The 20,560-nt window shown below is 32.3% G+C and overlaps 1 protein-coding gene across 2 annotated transcripts in view; it reads left to right on the top strand.

Moving 5' to 3' along the window:
• The window catches only part of ChAT (Choline acetyltransferase), an 86,422-nt gene that overhangs the window by 17,641 nt on the left and 48,221 nt on the right, over positions 1–20,560 (top strand). For both annotated transcript variants that reach the window (XM_031993258.2, XM_031993249.2), the window contains exon 2: positions 7,844–8,035. In XM_031993258.2, the coding sequence (XP_031849118.1) occupies positions 7,892–8,035 (144 nt within the window). In that variant the 5' untranslated portion in view covers positions 7,844–7,891. The remainder of the gene's footprint in view (positions 1–7,843; positions 8,036–20,560) is intronic.

The raw sequence follows: 20,560 nt of genomic DNA, 5'->3' as shown, positions 1-20,560 counted from the left end.
AAGTCGACGTAGTTTCAACGGCAACAACCAATTCCCATCAATCGATAACAGAGCTACGAGCGGCCAGATGAAACAAAAGTCGACTAGGAGTGGCTGGTTCTTCTTATCGATGCAAAACAGTGCGGAGGGTCGTAGCAATTAAGAGATAACAAGGTTTCCCCCTCGGTACCCCTTCAATTAGTAACACCCAGCACCCCCACCCTTTACCGCTGTCAGACCAGGAACAACCCCCTTAGGCTTCCTTTATATCCACTGTTCCACCCGCTATCCTCATCTCCCTCTTTTGCCTCCTCTTCTCTTTCGCCCCTTTTGCTACGCATATTTTTTCCCCATAATTATTTTTCGCCCCCTCCACCGTCTCCTTTATACAGAGTTTTTGTTTCGAACGAGTCTTTATAGAGTTTTTTCAGCACATTTACCTCGAACGTCCAACATTTTTATTTTCCACCTTTTATCTCCTTCCCTTTCGTCGCCTTTACGTAACCTTAACCTTCTTTTTTATTTTATTTTTATTTCATATTCATTCTTGATACAAGAATGACATTTTCTATTTTGTACTTGTTTCATCATCTTATTCTCCGTTTTTTTTCTTCTTTGAAATAGGTTTTATTCTGTCTTTGCCTGTTATGATCTTTCTGCTCCATCTTTCTTCATCGTGCTCTATTTTCCTGTTTCATCACAGATTATATCGTTTTCTCTTGTGTTTTCCTCTTATCTTTTTGTTTTCTTCCCTGACATTTAAATTCTTTTTTAATGAAATCTTTTAAGTAGCCCGTTACAATGTTTTTCGCATATTTGTATTGTATTTATATTTGCCCTTTTACTTGTAATTTGTTATAATCGTTGCAAACGAACGACATTAAAGTAATCATCTTTAGTGTTTTTGCTTTTGCTATGAGTGGTGAACTAGTAACTAACATACGGTCAGCCACTAGTTTTCTCACTTGAAAGAATACTCAACTTCTAACACCAGTACCAACTGTTCAAAAATGTCTACAAAATTTGGATAATATAACTATTTCAAAACAGTTTGCTTTGTTACATAATGTAAGAAGTTCAAACAGCATTTTCACGTATAGGATCTCTCTATTTAACATAATCTCGTGTTTATATAAAGATACTCAGCTATATAACTTTGCTAATTACACAGCATTTAAAAAAAATATTGAATTTGATTAGAACTAATTATCCATGTAAAATATATCACATAATAATATGATACGTGGATCTCACTGTAAATCGCTATCCGCACAATTCAGTTTTCTGATAATTATCGGTATACAATGTGTTAACACTAGATTTACATTCGTTTATTCTACACTTTATTCTACTGTTTCTAGGAAAATATGCGTTTGCCTATACAAGTCACGAAAATTGTAAATTGAAAAGCAGAGTATCACGATGTGTATCCGCATAATCGCACGAATGAAAATCGACGTAAACTATTACTAAATAATGTTTAAAAAAACGTAATATCCATCAAATTGACGAGTTCCGTAAATCTAGTGTTAATGAAGGAGCAAGCGTTTACTATTATTCACGCAGAACACTTTTCTTAACCGGTCAACTACTCATGCTTTTATCCTATTCAGTACTTAAACAGTTAATAAAGTAGGAGTGATAGAGATTGGAATGACATTTTCGAACAGAACTTTCCGATGTATAATTCTGGTTCCTTCTATTTCTGTATCTCGCCCGAATATCTCGATCCACCAGCGTCAATTTTCCTCACCGTGTTCCGCGGCTCCCTGTTTGCATAGAATACTGGTCCACTGGGAATGCTAGCAAGGGATCGCAAGGTGCCACTCATGATGGAAGGTACGTATTATCTGGCGCGCGTCCACAGTAGGGCAGACCGAGGGGACGTGCAAAAGGAAATTGAGCGTACGTAAAATTTCCGCTCAGGGGAAATACATGAAATCCTCTGTGGAGAATCTACTGTCTGTTGTGACGTGTCGATCGTGTCGTTCGATAGAAATGTAGGAAAATTTTAATTTGCAAATTTTTATTTCGTATACTTCTGCGGAATTCTTAATTGGCTTACAAAACTTTAATTTTCAACGATTTACTCCAAATCCGAATTTCAAATCTGAGGAAGTTTAATAAAGGGATGAACATTCTTTGAAAAGAATTAAAGATTCTATTGTTTATTGTAATGATTGAATTTTGTAAAATGCATTGACTTGCAATGTTAACGCATGCAATATTCATTTACGTAGTAGTATACATATTTATAAACTGATTTTACGTTACTATTCTTTTTGGGAAATTTCAATAATAATAATATTTCAACGTAAATTTTAATATCCTAATTATTAATCATATTCAACAAAGTACATTATAACTTGGTCAATGCATGGTTACATTACAGTGACATACATTTTCCAATCCAAACAGGTAGTACATATTATCATACGTTCTCATAGATTTCAAGTTTCGATATTTAGTGAGATGAATAGATAAATCGCTTACATGATCAATTATATACAGGAAGTAAGACTGTATCGTCACGCAAACAGACGAATTTCAATTAAGCAAAAGTACGTAGAAGTTAATTCACGGTTGTATGTTGCTTACGGAGCTTTTCAGCGAAACGATGCGGCTTGTTTTCTTCATTAACGAGCAGAGGCCGGTGCTAGCAAGCGTATGATCCCGTTTACAGAGCGTTCGTTCTGTTGCAACGCGAACAGACTAGGGAGAAAGAGCGAGAAATGATGGGGTATGGGAATAGAAGGGTAATTATTTCGTATTCAGTGCGTTCAAATGGACGGCACATCCAATTGATTATTATCGAATCGGACAAACGAGGCTGTTTGATCGAATTTCTTCGACCGTTCTCGTTTCCTCGTGAATTGATAACGTATTGTACAGTTTGATCAACATTTATCACTTTGTCCTCCGATAAACATATTGCATTCATTAAAAATTGTGGTATTAAAGATTTATCTCTCCTTATTTGGATATTATTAATCGAATTCTAATTGGAAATGGATTACTTTGCTTTATACGATATTTTTAGCGTTAAAGTTAATTTAAAAATTGTGAAGAATCTTTTCCAACATACAAATTGAAATAATTAGAAATGGTGAAAAATTCTAATGAATGTCATCGATGGTGTTTTTCCTATTGTTTAAACTTCACGAGTGGATGGTAAAACATTCCATCCTTCAGAAATGGAACGCGCAGCAAAATTGGCGGAAGGTAAACTTGGTGAATCGGAAGATTAGTTAAATAAGCGAGATCTTATATTTACCTACCTTAATTACTCGTAACTCTAACGAAATCACTGAGATTAAAAACTGTATGAAATACTTTTTATCGAGTTTCTGGGAATAAGAAGAAATTAAATAATAAAATTACCAGGAAAATAATAAAATTAATAAAGCTGCACGAAAGTAATTATTTAAGTGTAAATAATTTATCTCTACTAATGTTTCCACGTAAAACGAAGACTGATTTTTGTTGTTACTTATCGTACTGTCAATACTGAAATAAGTATTTATAATGAAAGTATAAATAAATTTATTTAAATAATGTTAAATTTTGCTAAAATATCCGGTACCTTTCAAATAACAAATTATGAATCTAACATCAAATTATATCACCAGTTAGTAAAGAAACCCTTACCTCTTTGTAATGAAATGTTTGCAGCTTGGGAACACCTAATTCTAGTACATACCTTTAAATATGTTAATTTTCCTCACTTTCTTTATTTTGTCCTACATGCAGTATTCGAAAAATGCCAACATCAGCCAGAATGAAAATTTAATTTAAAGAAATAAGAAATACATATTATATTATATCTTATTACAATATTTTATTCTTCTATCATCTTGGAAGAGATTTTCATGATTAAGGAGTTACGTGTCACGAAAGGCCAACGAGTTCCAACTTTAATTTGAAGTAATACAAATACGAATATATCCTTACTGTCAACCGCAAAGTCCAGGAACTCCTTAAATTTGAAAAAAACGGGATTTAGCTGGACTTTACAATAAGCTGCTCAATGCCTACTGATATATCCGAAACGAACGAAATCCCGGTTTTCAGGATCGAATATTTCAAATCCACGCAATCGCGTGGCTCGATAAGCTGTTCCGAATCGAAACGTTGCCCGTAGGTTCAGGGGTGCAAAGGTCGTTAGCAGAGTTTCGAGCGGTGCATAGCAATGAGCCTTGAAAAGAGGGTAGAAAACCTCCTGGGAATCGAAACACCCGTTACATGGAAACTCGTACGAAACGAACGGGCTGCAACACCGAGGGGCTAAACTGACGCATGCCAAAGCAGTATAATCGAACTCGTTACCGAGCATTCTCTGGATTCATTTCGTGAGTCGAATCGAGTATTGCCTATTTTTGTTGACTTCGTCGCGTCCGGAAATCTGTAAACGACTTAAGCTTGATCGTTGTGTTCGTTGTATTCTTTTGTCATATGATTTGATTGTTTTTCAATTTATTCATATTTCATCACATCTAGTCATGTGATTTGATGGTATATAAATCTTTTCTAATTTCACACGTTTAGTCAAGCGATTTAATTGTATTTCAATTCTTTTGAATTAAATTGACGTATAAATTAGTTAAGTAAATTATTTTTTAAAAATTAGAAAAAGCAATTGATAAATAACAATTATTAACAATCAAGTAATTGCAACATTATAGTAGTAGCTTAAGCTTCATGGACTAAAAAAGACATACCAAACATTCTATATTGGCTACATAAAATGTGACAATGTAAAAATAGAACAGCATTGCCAGATCGAAGGAGTGATAAAGAATAATTACTTTCAGTGGAAACACGCAAGAGGAAAATGTGTTCAAAGAATGCCGCCTTAGGGTACGGCAGCTATAAGTTCAAATCGATAATTTTCTTCGGCTTACTCGATTACCCTTGTCTATTCTCTTATAAATAACATTTCAGAAGTAAAATTATGTAAACAATCAAACGGTCATTGATTAATTAAACACAATTCAATAATACTTAAAAATATCATTTCAAAAAGGGTGTATGATGTTCTTATTATAAAAAAATCATTTTGTGAACTACATTTTTTCTAAGCTAAAGACTACATGTAATATGGAAAAGAATATAATTTTCTCTTAAATAATTCATATTGCTTTTATTACCAAAATGTGAATATTATTAACCTTTGTGGATGAGATTTTTTAAACTTTTGTAAAGCTCATTAATAATAATGCTCCGTTATGCATTGAAATTGTAAGTATAAATTATTCGTTTGTAGCTTTTGAATTTAAATATTTAAAATCAAAGTCTCCATTATAGTGGCATTCAATCGCAAAAGGTTAATAATAATTATAGATATATGCACAAACATTTCGTATCTCAAATATCTCTCTTACCTTGTCCACCTAACATCCCTTGCTGCCTCTCACTATTAAACACTTCCTTCTCTCCTCTCTCTACCCACAACCTCTTTCCGAATTTCTATCTTCTTTTCCTATTTCTACACACTTCCACTTTCTTCTCAAATTCACTCATTCTCTCCTCTCTCTCTCTTTCCCTTTCTTCCTTTCACTTCCTTTTTCTCAATCTCACTCTTTCTCATTTTCTCTCCCACTTTCATTTTTTACAACTTTTTATTGCTCATTCTTCCGCCATTATCTCTCTCTTTCTCTCATCCTTTCACCATCTCACTCCCCCCTCTCTCTCCCTCGTTCTTTCAACCCTTTCATTTTTTTCGATTTTCATTCACTCTTCTCATTGTCGCTCCTTTCTTTATTTCTATCTGCTTTCGACTTCTGTCTCTCTTCCACTTCTTACCTTTATTTTACCAACTCTCTCTCCCTTTCTCTGTTTTTTCTGTTCTCTCCTCTGCCTCTCCAGCGTTCCGTATTCCCTTTTCTATTCACACTCTCCTTCCCCGCTTCCCGCTTTACCTTTGCCCTCTTCCTAGGCCTGCTAGCCGGAAACATTCGAAACGAAGAAGGAAGGGTCGTGTGCGCAGAGTTGGTCTTGTTAGAAAGGGGATTCTGATCAACGAAGCGTGCTGCCCTTAAGGGCTCTTACTCCCACAGACACGCTTCGTTTCTCAATCGATTCTTTATTTTACAATTGCCGCGACATCGTAAAGGTCAATGTACGTCACGTGCGAATTTATGCGGTTGTACAACTTGTTAAATTCTTCATGCGATGATTTCCGAAATTCTTATTATATTTTATAGGTGTATTCATTAAGTTGTACAGAAAGTTTTGTCAGCAGTATTCTTATAAATATATGTAATATTTTTATAGATTCCATCCTGTTTTAAGTACTCGTTTGTTTGTATCGGTTTGAGAGGTAAGAAAATCGGGGAATATATATTTTAAATTGAGAAATACAATTTTTGTTTAAATATTTACTTATTTTTACTGATAAAACTGTCTGATCAGTCAAATAAATCAATATTTCGAGTATACTTTTTTAGAAATCAAAATTACTTCTTCATTATAAGAGCATCTTTTTCTTTGTCGCTCTTTAAGCAATATGTTTCTATTAGTCACGAATATCTTCTTTTCAGATAAGACGTTTGACCATGCATACATATCGTGAGTTTTGAAAAGAGATACTACGTGATAAAATAGAAGAAAAATCAGAACTGCGAAATTCTAATTTCGTTTTCAAGTTAATAATAACTGAAAACATCTCAGACAAATCCTATTGATTTTATTAAAGTTTATAAAAGGATATATTATTAGTTATCATAATCCATCATAGGAGAAACGAAAATAACGTCAATTTTAAAAATGGAAATGCATGAACTGACATAACAAAAATTTTCATAGGTTCTTAGATTATAACTTCGAGACAGACGTTTTGCTACGTTTTGATACGTCACTGTTCATACTCCTCATAACCCAATGTACGTACACTACAGTTGGCAGGTTGCCATTATTCAGGGAGATTTTCAATTATTAATAACTTGCAAACAAAACGGAAAATACAATTTCCTTTCTATAGAGTTGTGTCTTATTTTATCGCATAAAATCACCCTTCAAAATTCCTCCACCTGTTGCCGAGTAATCTGTTGCCTATACCCCGTTTACTTGATGTTTTCACTGTTATAATGTAATGGGAAAAATGGTAGCAATATACAGAGTGTATTTTTATAGGAACATTATCGATTTGTAGCAAACAGTACTCCACAAATATTTTATTAAAAAACTCATAACTGAAGAAGCCTTTCAAACTTTTGCGCTCAAAATATTCCGCACAGGCACTGCCACAGTTTACTGTTGTAAGGGAAAGTAGGGTAAAACGGGACGCTTTTTCTTAATCGTAATAAGGAAATATCTGGAGCAATAATCGCATGAAACCTTTCTTGAAAGACTTAAATAGACCGTTGGCTATCATTATTGTATATCAATACAATTACATAGACTCCTGCTGCCTTGTGCAAAAGTGTTTCGTTTTCCCTCGCGCATCGTAATGTAGAAAAATGTTTAAAATGTACAGTTTGGATGAGATGAGAAAATAACTTAAGTGTCAAAAATACATCTTAATGGGCGTAAAATTCAGTACTGTAATTATCTTGTTGAATTTTTTAATCGACAGGTAAAAAAGATACTTAATAATCAGTTAACTGCGTTTGACAAATGTATATATTTGTCAACTTCTTTAGCATATGTCATCTTAAAACGCAAAATGGTACTCATTTTTTCAACAATAAATTATTTATTTTTTCAGATAAATGTGTAATTCTTCTTGGTTTTACTTTAGTTTTTCGTTAGAATATATTATAGATGCATTTGCTTTGCGTTATGTAATTGTATGCAGTTCCCTTTCTTTCGAATGAAAATACTGATCGATTCTTATTACAATAATTGCTTCCCCCTCTTTTTGCAGAAGGAGGAAACTCTACCAATTCTTCCCGTCCCGGATTTAGAAGTAACCATGCAGAAGTATTTGGCCCAGGTTGAAGTAATTGCTCCGAATAATTTGGAGAAAACTAGAAACTTGGTAAGGGCGTTTCTTTCCGGACCTGGGCCTAAACTTCAGCAACGTCTTCTGGAACGTAGACAGAAGACCACGAACTGGGTAAGTGAAAATCAATATATTCTCAATGTTCGATACCAGAAGAATATTTATCAGATCTCAGTATCTTAATAACAGGAATAATAATTAACATGTGGACCGCCATAGTGATCACAAATAACCGGAGCTTCCAAATTGCTTAACACTAAAACTCCCGAGCAGTTAAATTGACTTTTTGAAATTTCTCTAAGGAAGTTCCAAGATTGCATCTATTGAGACTTTAATTGATTTACAGTTCAACTTGCGTATTACCAAATCAATTTCTTTAATAATTGCTCAGAGAAACAGCTGTTGTATTTTTAATAATTGCAAAAGGAAGAAATCAGGAATGGGTCCATTTTGACCCGTCGGGTAATTTTAATGTCAAAAACAATTACGGGAAGAAAACTGATGTCAAATCAAAATATTTAGTTATATAAGTAACTAAATAATAGTGTAACTTGGGAGCTATGACATCAAATCATTAACAATTAATTCTAATGCCATTAGTCATTGTTATAGTAGAATAAGTAACATTATACGAAACGTTGAAAACGGCGGTCAACATGTTAATAAACACTAATTGAAATAATTCATATGAAACTTTAAAAAATGTACTTCAAGTTCTGACGAAAAATACAAATATAGACAATTTAAAAATTATAATATTATTTGAAACTAACTATTTATTAAAATGAAGATACAAGATTTATTTGATGAGAACAGGCAATTTATTCATGTATTCCGAAAAATGTCTTTATTTGCACATTTCTTCGTTGGAAAAATATATAATAAATGTTGGCGAACGGATAGTGTGACATTTCAAGACTGCAATTATATCGCATGCTTGTTCATCCTGTTCTGCTCCGAATAACGCTTCAAGAACCATTCCCACGAGGAACCGTGCGAAGATGCATATCCCAACATCATATGCAGCTTCGCGGCTACTATATGTGATAGCACATAAAATTTCTTTATATAGTAATCTCTATCCTAAATCAAATGTAATAAAAATATGCACTGCGCAGTAGAAAGAACGTAGAGAAAATAACGAGTCGTAACCACAATCAGTATCAGTGACTTTTAATGGTGAATTATATAAAATGGAAGATTCTGTAAAGAAAGAAATATTCAAATATATACACATGTTTCTTCCGAATATTTTACATTATAATAAAGTCCTTAATTTTGCAAAAAAAGAATTTTCATAACACCTTAATACTTTGACGCAAATATTAATGAGCTTTTCAAGAAAATTAAAAAATTATATACTTAAAGTAATAGGTGTTATATATTTTATGTTTATAATCACCAATTTACAATTAATTAATATAATAATGTTAATAAGAATAATAATAGTTGATAATGATTATTATAATAATAATTATTATATAAATTCAGTGTAATTAAGTTTTATATTATATGATATAATAATTATATAATAATCATGCATTTTAATAATAATTATAATTACAAATCTACATAAATATACTAATAACAGTTATCACATCATATCAAAGAAATGCACGTTTCTTCGTCTTTTATTAAGATATTCAAATAAATAAAGATATATTAAATAAATTGATAAAATAACTTGTTGCAAGTAATAAAAAACAAAAGAAAATTATCTTAAACATTCATTTACTGAGAACAATTGGAATGAACATTTATTCCAAAGAATCCGAATAATTTCCAACTATGCTAGAGGATTCAGATATAACACTCCAAGAACTCTGTTTCCTTTAAACAAAAATCGAGAGAATACCGTGGTAGAACGAAGTAAAAATTGGATGAACGAATCATGCACTATACCAGTGGCGTAACAGTGACAGCAGTTACTGTGTAACAAATATAGTGACTTTCTTGTAATCCTCCCATGTGACCTGGTAAGCGAATTCTGGCCAAGCTTTACGAACGGATAAAATGAAATTGCCGTATTGCATCCCCGTTATCAAGGACGCCAAACTACTAACCATTGCATCGAATGCACCCACCTTGTGGAAACAAATTTAAATTCATTAAAATAAATTAATTTTAATTAACATGTTCAATTTATACTAATTCATATTAATTTTTAAATGAGTTATTTGTATTATGTATACATTTCTATATGCATGTTTAATAGTAATGAAAATTTCTCAATGTTTATTGAACACTGTGGCTACCATGACGATATATAATACATTTTTACCAATTCGTTTAGAAATCATTAAAACCATGTGAGTACCATCGAATAAATATTTGCTAGTAATATGAATAGCTAATTAATAGTATGAAACAGGAAATGTACTATTTAATAATTTACAATTTTTATAAATTTAACATATATAATGTAAAATAATATTATAAGATATTGTAAAATAATATTTATGACTAGTACAATTTATAACAAATAAATAATGTTTATTAAAAACCCACAAAATTCGTGAAATTGTCAATATGTTAATTTCAAAATAAATTTGTTTTTAAATCATTTTAATCATACGAACAGAACTGTTAATTTCACAATACGACGTTCTTTACTGGTTTCTCTCTTTGATGCAAGAATCCGAGTTGTTTGTTTTTTGCTAGCAATGCTGTTCTTTGTTTATAATAGCGGGAGAATGTAAAGGGTGTCAAAGTCAGGGTATCCATCCGTGGACAACACTGCTGCAAGCAGTACCTTTTGTACGTAAAAAACTGCGGAAATTGCTTTTCATTGCGAAAAAGCAGTCCTTTGCTTGGAAAATCTGAAGTACTGGACCGTGGACTTTTGTTACCCATAGCTCGCTTTGATTGTGTTCCCGTATTACTGCCTGAGGTGCACTGGCTGTGACAAGGAGACATAAGAATGTGACATTCGCTGATTTCGATTAAATTCTGTTTTTATCTTTTAAAATGAAAAAAACAAACAATAATACAATTTAACGTGTTGAACCCTGTAGGATTTCACACAGCAAAATACACAAAATGAAGAAAATATAATATTAAATCCTTTGACTGAATTGCGTTATTATTATTGCACGTTGATATAGTTGTCATAGATACGTCACCGCATCAGATAGCATTATTTATAATATTGAAATGTTTTCAAATGATCATCGTTTAATTGAGTGATGTATAGTAATTCGATTTTGTTTGTATCACCGGTGACCCCCATAGTATTCAACGTGTTAATATATCAGAATATAGTTCTGGTTAAACAAATTTTTCTGTTTTTATTCAGTATCATTAATCCTTTGCGGTCGCATGTCGCCATAATGGCAATTTCGAGCTTCGATGTTTAAAATCGAAAACTACAAATGAATAATTTAATTATTCAACTAACGAGAGATTAACATGCGGTTTTTTTCTTTTAGCATCTAACATTCCGATGCATAATTCATATTTTTTACGAAAACAAATTTTAGGAGTTTAAAACAGTCTTGTTCGTAAAGAGTTAATAGAAACTTGTCGATCGTTCAGGGTTAATATTACATTAGTGCGAAAGTTTTCTTATTAGTACTCATTGTCAATATACTTTATACCATTTTTATCTCTTCGTAAAAAAAGAATGAGACAATTTTTTGTGTCCTTCAAAACTTCGTAAATAAACAATGTAACAATGTGGATACTGTAGAATATGTTCCCCTTGAAATCGTAAAACTTTTTACTTGTTTTTCACAGTATATTATTAACTTAAGATATTTACAACACTTTATAACACATAAATGCATAAGAATATTTTTAAAGTACCTTGAACAAGTACAAAATAGTTGTTAATGTTTAAAAAATTTCATGTATTTTAATCAATTTTCATAGTTATTGCAATATATCGTCCACTTAATAATCTGCTAAGTATGCACAAAATATGAAATTTAAACTATGATTAATATATAAAATTTAATACATTCTATTTTATAATTGAAAATTAATCTCACTATAATACAAAAATCTATATTTTAATGAACTACTGTTCTGAAATATTCTTATTGTTACCGCATGTTTCTAATAATTTATAAAAGACATAATAACTTTTTACTAGGTTTCCTAATTCACTAAAATAGCAAATAATTTATAGCTGGTAATGAAACTATGATAACAATTATTACATTTCCTTACGATAATACCAAAAGTGCATTAATGGCAGCAGAGATTTTAACGTTTTTCAGAACGTCGAAGTGATAAAGGTCTTATTCAAGCTGTTTCATTAAATATTCAAAATACAAAGTGACCGTGAGTCGGAAATGTGAAAATTAAGTAAACACCGCTCATAACTGGAAGAGAACTTACTTTCGAAGCGTTGCAAATGTCATTTTCATTTCAGTCTCTGCTGCATAGCTCGTAGAATATTCTATTTCTGCACTGCACTTTCGTGAAACTGGATACTTTACTAATTATCCTTCTCGTGGAGAATGCATAACGTCAAGGAACATTAGACGTATACTAAAGGACTCCAGAAGTATCAAACGTCAACTGTGTTGAACGTTTAATAGAATAACTACTGAATTCAGTAATAAAATTCTATTTAAGTGAAAACCGCATCAGTGATTTATTATACATAGTAAAGTACAAAGAGAAACATTAATAGGACACAATAACAGTAAATATTGTATAAAAATAACAATTTTTCATTGCGTTAATTTAATATCTGCAGTCTCAATTCAAAATCTTATTATTATAAAAAAGTACATCAATCAAAAGATACAATCATTAAACAAAAGTACTTAAATAAAATAGAAGTTTACTGCACGCGTCAGTACAGTAAACTGTTACAGTAAAAGTTCTTTTCTTTACAAAGTTAAGTAGTCGAATACCAATTACAAGACAAGCTAATCGAATATAAAACCAACAAATCCAAATAGAAGTACAATACCATAAAATATTATATATTACGAAACAATAAGCTACAAAATTTAAATTCAATTCACTAAAGAATTTATAAAATATCTTATATGAGGAATCAGACAAGAATCAATTCAGAAGTAATATAGTAATTCCAAGGAAGATAGTAATTTTCTTTGAGACACATTTAAATGAAAACTAAACGAATTAGAACAGCAGATTTGACTTCTAAACAAACTCTAATTACTTTTTAAAAGAAAATCAACAAGAACTCAAATCACAAATGAAAGTCATCAATGTTAATAATAATTATATCAACTATTTACACAAGGTGAACTATTTACAAAATAGAAGTGTTCTCTGTCAGAGAATTACCCTATATAATTTATCCCTGAAAACTTCAACGAGCCTGTCAATAAATTTCAAACGCCAACAGACAGAGAAAAAATCACAAGAGCTAAAAGACATCGAATTCGACTGTCAGTCGCAGAAACGAAAGCCCGTTAAATATTCACGTCATAAAAGCTGACAAAAATCGGAACGAATTCTCCCGCGACAATAGACAAAAGCGACGAAGGAGAGAGGAAAAGAGAGAACGAAACGGAGGGGCGTTCTTCTTCCCGTCTAAGTGGCACAACAGCATTTTCGTTTCAACCCACCTTGCCTCCGGAGAATTTACTTCCCGAGGCACCGGCCTACGCAGAATATCCGTGACTTTTGCGATCTTCTACCCCCCCTCTTCGTCGTTTCTCGAGTCCCACGGGAATCCCGGTTCGATGCATACGCCGCCATAAGCCCGACCGTCCCCACGACCATCCGGTTCCCGGGCTCCCGTGGCACATAAATAAATAAATAAATGGATTTACGAGGGCTCGCGCTGCGACTCGTCTCGTAACGGTTCGCTGGCGAGGGGCAGGGATGAGATGGATCTGATGTACTTGAAAATACACTGGAACAATGCAAATATTGCGACAAGAACGAGGGTGGACGGTGCAAAGGGTTGAAGGAAGTGTACGGTCAACGATTGTCGTTCGATGGAATGTTTGCTGTTCGAAAATTTCCGCGAGGTGCTCGTTTGTAGTGTGATAGTTAACCCTTAGTATTAACACTAAACGAACCGTGGACCGATCAAATGATCGGTTTTAAAGTTTCATTTAACACTAGAACTACCGTACCAGTCAAAATGGTACTCACACTGCTAAAAAAGTAGGAGCACATAGTGTAGTAATAATTTCTTGCATTATCAATTATATTCAATAGAATTTATAGACATGCACTATCGTTCTTACAAAAATGGATATTTGTTCATTTACATCTTTGAAATTAGAGGCTTCGAAGTAAATAATTATGATACATACTTGCGTATCGGTATCAATCAAAATCAATCCAAACATTTACCAAATAATCTTTATAAAAGTCGATACGAGTCAAATTGCCTCGTTCCGGAAATCTAATATTAATAAATAATATAAACGATGCGGCTGAATGATACGTCAAACGTAAAAAAATAAGAAGAAGAGTATAGAGTAATCATTTTTTAGAATGCTTTATTTTCGAAGAAATTGAATTTTAAAATTCATCATGTACACGTATAGTTGCAACTAATACTAATATACAGTTTTTCTTTTTCCTCTTTAAAACATTTTAGTCTATTACATGCAAAAAGATTCAATCTAACTCATGCAAATAACTAACTCACGAAATCGTTATTTGTTCATGTCGTTTAACACGTCATGTTAAAACTCAGAATGATATTAATGTTTTTTCACTCACATATTGGCATAGATAAACGATCTCTCTGCCATTCGTAAATTGACTGGTACTGTAAGGTATATAATAACAATTTCTTATGGATTATGTTCTTCAAGTTTATTTTTTTTTAATAAATTTATATTATTCAATAAGAAATATTTATCTCTATCATTAAATTTTAATAATATTAAAGATAAAACACTCAAAATTACTATTATCATATTCATTTTTTCACGATTAATTAGTTATTTTTTCAGATACACGTTAATTTTTCTTCGTTTTGCTTTAGTTTCTCGTTGAAATATACTATAGGTACATTTGCCCTGCGTTTGAAGAACATATACTCCTTTGTTAGATTTTATTGTGCGCACAAAGAGCGATTTTTCAAACTAATTTCCACAATTAATAGATCGAAGCGCATCGATCATTTCGCATGATTACCCAATGCCTGTAAAGAATACATAATTTGTACGTCCAGTCAAGAGCTAACGCGCTATGAAAAAGGGCGAAGAATTTCTGCAATTAAGAGTGCGTTTGAATTTCTAATTATAACTGTTTCACAAATTTCTTGGAATAAATGTCGCTTCACATCTATAACTTCTCTATGAACTGTACTTCTTGCTTTTTGAATCATTGTGTCTTATAATATTCTTCAATTTCTACTGTGTAATTGTTATAAATCATAAAAAAATACATTGATAATTATTTTTTAATAATTGTAACCGTTATTATTAATACTTAATCTATTATTACTATGAAAGACATAATTTATATTTTAAATGTATTAAACATAATAGATTTTGGACTTAATTGTAAGACTCTGACTGTTAATTTCCTCTAATTCCAAGACTCTTCATTTATTTCTTGGAGCATAACCAGCACCGAATATCCCAATGACACGAAAAGAAACGATTAACGTAGACGAGTCGAAGTCCAGTATCGATCAAACTTGTCGCGAAGGGAGAAGCAAGATCGAACGAGCAACAATTCGTGTGACGCCCGACTCTCTCGAGAAAATTGCTTTCGCGACGTTTCGTTAGGGTGTCGAATCTCCGTGTCAGCCCTTCGACGCAAGAAACGAAAAAGCGTTTCTGGTGAATTGAAAACTGTGCTTGGCTGTTGTCAGTTTTCAACATTTGGAGAAACAGAAGTTCGAACAATAAAAATAATTAAATTACATTTTTATTTCTTCTTCCTAGTATTTTTATTTGAGTACCTATATAGTATAATCATTTTCGTTTAGAACAAACGTGAAATTCTTTCTATTCTTAATGGGTTGTAAGGAAGAAAATAATTCTGTCGAGCACAGCTGTGAAGGAAATAATAGCGGAAGGGGTTGATCATAAATTATAATAGAAAAACAACGCGATATTATAGCCAGCTTGTATTTTCTACAATTTTCCAGATATATTAACCCTTTGTGACACGTAACTCCTACACCGTAAAAATCTCTCTGACAATATTTAAAGAACGTTTGGCATATTATAATAGGACACAATGAATATGTATTTTTACATTTCTAATTTATTTTTTGCCTCAAGATAATAACGGGAACTTTCTTGCATAACCAAAGCGTGTTTGCAGATTGAAATCACGTTGGAAATCGAGAAATAATAGAAAAATTCGGTGTTTGTAGATTGAAATCGCATTGCAAATTCGAGATACACAATAATAGAAAAATAAGGTGTTTACAGATTGAAATGACATTGCAAGTTCAACATATAATAGAAAAATTAGATGTTTGTAAATTAAAATGCCATTGAAAATTTGAAAAATAATAGGAAAATGAAGTGTTTACAGATGAAATTCACATTGCAAATTCGAGAAATAACAGAAAAATTAGACGTTTGCAGCTGCAAACATTTCGTCGCGAAGGGTTAAACGCAATTTTAATGAACTCTACCCCGCCGCGCAAAATACCAATCGCTTATTTTCTTCGGCGTCCTACGCCGGATTTTCTCATTCCCCGATTTCACCCCTCCCGACAATGGACTCGCGTTCCTCGGAGGCGAGAAGCAGGTCTCTATAAAATCGTAGCATGGGGTGGACAACCCCCGAAACGAAGCGCCCGGTTCATGGGCTCTGTCGGGGCGGGGGCTTTGGTTGTCCGGACCGTGGCGGCGGTAAGCTAATATTACGGTGCCCCGCGGCGAACTGGAAAATTTCATTGAAACTTCCATTATTCATTCGCGGACCGCTTCAGCCCCGACTGTCCGTCTGTCCGTTCATACCTTTCCTGCCGGTAAATTCAATTCGAATTACAAGGGCACGAATTAGCCCGCCCCGTCCACGGAGTTTCTCGATTTCGCTCACGATATTTCGTTTAACTTGGAGCCGAGCAATCAGCAGCTCCAATTTCCGATGCTTTGGAATTTATGAAGCGAGCTCCGTAAAACGGTTTTTCGACCTGTTTAAATGTATCAAGTGTGTTCGCGAGATTTGAACTTAATTTGGGAACTGTATTCGCGTGGATGGTAAATAGAAATGTTATATTTTGTTCGTGGTATCTCTTTTGTTTGTTGACAGAGTAAAAAACGATGTACAGTAGATGTAACGTAGATTTACGTATTTTCATGTCAACTTAATGGTTTGTAAAACACCGTACTAGTGACAAGTGCTAGAAATGAAAATAAGTGATTTCTCAGAATTGTATTAATAATGATACTAATGTAACAAATCAGCAATCATTTAAAGACATGCTTGCAAATTTATGTAATTTCTTCAAAAATTCCCAGGACTGGAGGAAAATAGACAAAAAACCACGCGTCCGTTAAGTGTTAATGTATCATGTTATTGAAATGTTATTGAAGAAAAGTTAAGGCTATATAAATATAAATATTTATACAGAGTGGACTACGAAGGTGTGATCCGCTTAGATTATTCTTCTGCTATCCATTCGACCGGAACTTTTGTGAGCTAAGGGTATTATAACATGCATCAAGCAGAGCTTTAAGATAATTGCACCAAATTTCTTGTCAATTCTTTTTTCCCAGAGTTATCAAGGTCACTTTCAGTTTTTTTAGAGGAAAACCTACAATATTTTTTTAGTTACAGTAGTAAACAATCCGGAAATTAGTTCCATAGGAAAAACTAAGTAGTCATTTCTTAACCGTTTACGCGAGTGTATTACTGTCAATAGACACCGTTTTGAGCATCGGTTCAATTAAGGTAAATAAGGTTGGTTTTAATTGATTCAGATAAAGAAGAAATACTTTTTATGCTGTTTGCCAAATTCGTCTCAGTATCCCCTAAAGGGTGGGTGTAAAAAATTGTAGGTTTACCTAAAAAAAGTGAAGGGTGACCTCAGTAACTCTGGAAAAAGGGGGTCGACAAAAAATTTAGTAGTATCATCTTAAAGCTTTCCTTGAACCATATTACTTTAGCTAAAACAATTTCCGATCGAATCGATGGCGGAAGAATAATTTAAGCTGATCACGCTTCGTGGTCCACCTTGTATAATAATATAAATTATGCAATAATAATGTAAATTATATAATAATATAAATATTTATGTTTATACTATATGTTTATATTTATAATATAAATATACTGTTCTTATAACTTTAACTTATTAAATATTAGTACATTTAACTTGACTTTTGTACACTCTAAAATTAATTAGGTAGAAAAATTTGAATTAAATTTTCATTGGATTGTGGTATTTACACAGGTGTAGTCGCCCTACTATTGATTTTGATTGACCTGAGTCGCATTTATTTTTACCCTGACCTGACTCATGAAATGCTTTCATATATTTACATCAATATGTCACTAATGCATCTGTGTCTGTTCAGTCACCTCATCTCAACCCAGATTGGATCTAACATTACCAAGAGAATCGCACAAAATGTATGTTTACATAGATCTATCTTGAACCTAGAATTTAATGCAATCAGAGCTAATCAATTCTAACACGGATTTACCCACAAATAGTTTCATGCACACCATGTGGTCGAGTTTAGTAACCAACAAGGTTTATGTTGCACTCAAGCTAAAATGAAGTGATATTTGACATAGTTCGGTAGTGATCACTATATAATTTAGCATAATAATTTAATCACAACAATAATCAAGTTTAACGATTGTTATAATTACATTTTCCTAAAAATTTATTTCGTACTCTAATATATGAGCTAAACATAGATCAATTAAGAAATTCAAAGTTCATTCAAGTAAAGTTTATTTTCGAAAATGTATTTAAATTTACACATTTCATTCGTTAATATCTAACTCAAATAATATAAATGTAAAAACTCATTAGTTAATATTAAAAGTACAATAACGTCATATTAACAACTTTTTATTCATTCAATTTTTTTTCGATCAATCTTCCACTAAACAAAAAACATCTAAACTTACTCTATCTTGACATTGTTTCTAACATTACCTTTATTTTGAATTTACCATTACTCTTCAAGAATATTTTATATATTACCTTGAATTTCTATTTTATTACATTTTTCCAATCACATTAAATTCTACACCTGTTTCAATAACTAATTGCAATTGTGTGAAGTGTCTATTATATGTTCACATCCCTGCAACGCCCTTGTATGACAATAAAAAATACTTGCTAACTCAAAACGCATTGGAATATTCTTTCCCCATTAAACAAGAACCATCTGCGAAGTAAGGAGATGGCAGGACGACCAGATGGACGCTTCTCGAGAAATATATCGCGGACACGTGCAAATGGCTGTATGTTCAGGCTCAGAGGGATGTTACTAGGGAAAAGTACCTTTACCTTCTCTCTTCCACCGACAGAAGAAGGGACAGAACGGAAGCAATAAAGTTTTATGTCTCAACTCGTACAGCAAGCGAAGATAGCTTCCGGAATTCAACGAAATCTTCTTCTCCCAGCACCTCTGCTGATATCACATATTTCGTTCCAGTTTGACAAATTTTTATTATCACGTTAACCCCTTGCCCTATGATTTTTGTATGAACTCAAATCGATCTAACTACTTTGTTATTAATAATTTATTGGAAATAAAATAAAAATTATTAGCAGATTCTGTAACAACGCTTTCTCTAAAGTGTAATCATTGATAACAGAAGAATGGTATTTAATATGATTTCAAACGAATTGAATAATACGTATGTTTGTTAAATTTTATTTGAAATCTGCAAGTATTTTAATACAGATTTCTAAAGAATTTTGTTAACTTCTCATGATTTTGTATTTAACTTAAGTTATCGATTGATTATATAAAACTTAGAAGAAATATAAACGCATACTGTAAAAATACGTTTCATAAAAATGAAATTTGTTAACTAAACATTTCAATGGTCTCAGGCATTATCGCGCGTAGGGTAATAAAAAGTGTCCGCCCTTCGGCCGTTAAACACTAACAAAAGCAATATCGATGTTCAACTTGTATGAGACCCATTATACATTACGTACACGATAAAAGTATTTTACGTACGTCATGAAATTTTATTAAATCATTTGAGTTTATCGTCTCTGGTTCATCTATTATTGTTCTATTATTAATTTATCCTTTTGGGTGTTAAATTCCTCTTTGCATTAGATGTGCATGATTAAAGTGTAGGAATATGTATTTACATAGCTTATAACATAAATTATAATATAAAGTCATAATAATATCGCAAATAATAAAAATAATATAATAATACAGAAATATACATTCCAAAATATAAATTCCAACCTGATATATGTGAATGTCAACGCCAATGTCAATATCGATATCAATATTTAATATAAAGTATTTAATATGCACCGATTATTACCTGAATAGTTGTTGACCCATTCACCTTAACCCCCTGCCCTATGATTTCTCGAGAAAGAAAGTTAAAAAACTATGATCGATACAACTACTTTGTCACCAACGATTTACTGAGAAAAAGAAGAAAAGCTTGAAGCATATTCTACATCTATATTTACCCTAGAACATAATAACCAATAACAGAAGATATTTATCTTGAACACAAAAGCATTGAATATTTATCTCTGCCAAATTCTACTTAAAATCT

This window comes from Nomia melanderi, chromosome 1, assembly GCF_051020985.1.
Source record: "Nomia melanderi isolate GNS246 chromosome 1, iyNomMela1, whole genome shotgun sequence".
Taxonomy (NCBI): domain Eukaryota; kingdom Metazoa; phylum Arthropoda; class Insecta; order Hymenoptera; family Halictidae; genus Nomia; species Nomia melanderi.
This window is presented reverse-complemented; position numbering and strand designations above follow the sequence as displayed.